This window comes from Pterocles gutturalis, unplaced genomic scaffold (genome assembly GCF_000699245.1).
Source record: "Pterocles gutturalis isolate BGI_N339 unplaced genomic scaffold, ASM69924v1 scaffold9432, whole genome shotgun sequence".
Taxonomy (NCBI): Eukaryota; Metazoa; Chordata; class Aves; order Pterocliformes; family Pteroclidae; genus Pterocles; species Pterocles gutturalis.
Genome location: NW_010107954.1, coordinates 7,783 through 10,695, shown reverse-complemented (window position 1 = coordinate 10,695; position 2,913 = coordinate 7,783). Strand labels below are relative to the sequence as shown.

The 2,913-nt window shown below is 43.4% G+C and overlaps 1 protein-coding gene across 3 annotated transcripts in view; it reads right to left on the bottom strand.

The window, feature by feature from the left end:
- The window catches only part of LYN (LYN proto-oncogene, Src family tyrosine kinase), a 27,153-nt gene extending 24,707 nt beyond the window's left edge, over positions 1-2,446 (bottom strand). The window contains exons 1-5 of one of the 3 annotated variants that reach the window (XM_010072441.1): positions 2,311-2,446; positions 1,081-1,119; positions 883-988; positions 457-555; positions 247-350 (exon numbers count right to left, since the gene is read on the bottom strand). In XM_010072441.1, coding sequence (XP_010070743.1) covers positions 247-350; positions 457-555; positions 883-988; positions 1,081-1,119; positions 2,311-2,446 — 484 coding nt within the window. Of the gene's footprint in view, positions 1-246; positions 351-456; positions 556-882; positions 989-1,080; positions 1,130-2,310 lie in introns of all 3 variants that reach the window. The other 2 variants (XM_010072440.1, XM_010072442.1) reach the window with 2 other exon arrangements.
- Between the last annotated feature and the right edge of the window lie 467 nt (positions 2,447-2,913).

The window sequence follows — 2,913 nt, the reverse complement described above, 5'->3', positions numbered from 1 at the left end:
GCTTCTTGGCAGTGTAATCACACACAGGCACACGCACATTTTTTTTTTCCCCTATCTCAACGTTGGGTGTTAACCTGTAACTCTGTTTTCCTGGTGATTTTCTCACCCTTCTCACCCCTACATAACTGCATAAAATTCACACGAGGACTAATCCACACTCAGTGCCACTTGACACCAATTTTTGTCAAGACAGGCTGTACGTTTTTAACTCCTGTCGATGCCAAAGTCACCCACCCCGAAGCTTACCTTTCAATGTTTCACTTTCCCTGATGAGGAAAGCTCCAGGACTATTTCCAGGAGCCAGGAGTTGTCTTTCAGCATCTTTTCGGGTTATGTCTTTGAAGAACCATCTGAAAAATATTTCAGAGAGTTAGAACCCTTTTTTTCCCCGACCCACAAGGGACCCACCACCCCGGTGAAGTGGTTTGCCCGTATTTAGAGCCTGAGAGAACTCACTCTTCTGTTTCCAAGGTGTTCACTTTTGCTACGTAGTTGCTGGGAATGAAGCCTTCCTTCCTGGTCGTGAGAGATTTTGCTCTCCACCATTCTCCCAGCCTGAAAAACAGAAACAACAGTAGTATGCACAGGAAAGGAAAACGATGAAGTGTTGTTGGGGTTCTCCTGTGCTGAGAGCTTTGCCTGAGCTGGAGAGAGAAGCATCTTTCCTCTGAACTCGAGCCCCCTGAGAAGCCATCGGCTCTGTCGTAGGGCACCTGCCAAGTCCTACCAACAGCTCCACGTGCATTTGTATTTTCACATATAAGGGAGCTCTCCTACCATTCATACACTCATGTTAGTAGTAGGATAAAAGAAAAAAAAAATTAAGGGAATTAGGTTGAGTTCAAAGAAAAACTACAATACAATCAGTACTGTCATACTTACTCCTCAATAACTTTCAATTTTTCTCCTTTTTTGAAGGACAAGTCATCTTCATGAATGCCATCATAGGGATACAAAGCCACCACAATGACTCCGTGCTCCTCTGCTTCTACAAAGGCAGAAAGCCAAAGGCACGTTCGCATTATTCCACAGGCTGACACAGGCATCGCACACAGCAGTAAGATTCCTATGGAAACATACCTTCGCTGACAAACCTCTGTCCTGGTAAGAGCTGTGCTTCTGGATTTGCCTACAATAAAATATACCTTTAATTAGGCAGTTTTAGGTCTTTGTGACAATCTTGTATCACAATTACATATTATTCCGTTGCTTTGGTATCATCTTACATGTCTTAAATTAAAAGGGAATGCTCCAATCTTTTCCCACCATTCTCCAAAAGCAAACTGCAACATAGAAATAGAAGAAGTCCTGACTAGATTCTGAATTGAGCTGCTCAGACCTCAGGAAGGCGTGACACAAGCTGTGGGGAAGAAGTTCACGGCTTTGTGACTTTTACTGAAGAGGCTTTACACAGGGTACTTTAACAGGACGGTTATTAACACGGAGCTGTCATGCCGAAGAACTACAACCATGGTTATGTTGCCGAGATTGTGAGAGAAAAAAAAAATAATTAAAAAAAATAATAATGGTAGGTTGCGATGCGCGTACGTTGACTGAGAGCCTGCTGAGTCCACCCTGTCAGTGGGTGAGAGGGGAGAGAAGGGTGTCGTTCACACCCATGGCCCCTGAAAAAGGGCACTCAGGAAGTAGGGCTGCCTCAGCAAGTGGGGGGAAAAAAGGCATCAACCTGCAAAACAGCAAACCCAGTGGGTACCCGATGAGATTCCCCTTCCCAGCACCCTTCCCTTCTCATGCCAGGCACTGCCATGAGGTTGCTCCTCCTGCAGCTCCCTTCACCAGCGCTCCTCTCCTGTCCTTACCTACGCCCTCGGGCAAGGTCACATAGTGGCCTTCACTGAGTCTAAAGGAAAGTTGACTAGAGCTGGTAAAGAATCACCTGTGATTGCCTCAGCCTTTTAAAACAGAATAATCAACACCCGGGCCCGGTAGCCGTTAAAAACCCAACAGCCATGCTTTTAAAAATGGTTCTGAACTACTTCAGGTTGTCTGAAGTTACCCAGCATTCTTCTACAGCCATAGCTAGATCCAGAGCAATCATCCCCAAAGATTACCGTTTTCATGCAGAAAACTATGACAAACGTAACATAATTAAGCAACAAACTGCCAATTTCTATTTCTTTTATTTCTTTAAGTACTTATTAATTGAGGGTGAACTGCACAACGCTAAAAATCCAATGGTGGACAAATACTCAATCTGAATTTCTTCATGCATGTGTTTTGGATCGAAATTTAAGTTATGCCAGTCATGCTTTGATCTTGCTACTGGAATTCTCCCCTGAGACTATCTACTTACTGGCCTTTGCTGTTTATTGGACGTTGGATCCCTCACATAAATAGTTCGTTCAGTTTTACGTACTGGTTGATTCTTCAAATCTAGCCCATCTCCATGCAGATTCTCTTTGCTTTTTGATTTTATACATCCCATATTTCCTGTTGGAATAAAAAAGGTATTAAACAAAAAACATTAGGCCATAAACCAAGACATTTCCCACGTGATCAGCTGGGCTATGCAGCAAGAACACATTTCCTTTTCGTGGGGAGAACAACTGCAGGTTAGGAACACACGCTGAAAGCTCTTTTCTGCTGCAAAGGAAAGAAATTACTTTTTGCTTCAATCCACAGATGAAGTAAATATTCCAAAATAGTTATTTACCATTTCAACACTTTCAGATTTATCATCTTCCCTCCACACTCCCCCGCCCACCCCCCAAACCCCTTACATCTTTCTAATTCTTCTGTGAGCTTCAGAGTAGATATAAGAAAAATACAACTACTGCAGCGACAACTTATTTCTGTGTGTTTTAGAGAAAAGGCTGCTTTGGAAGATGTAGGAAAAATTTCCAGTCCAAACGATGAGAACTGCAGCTGGAGTTAGCAACACCTGCATCTCCC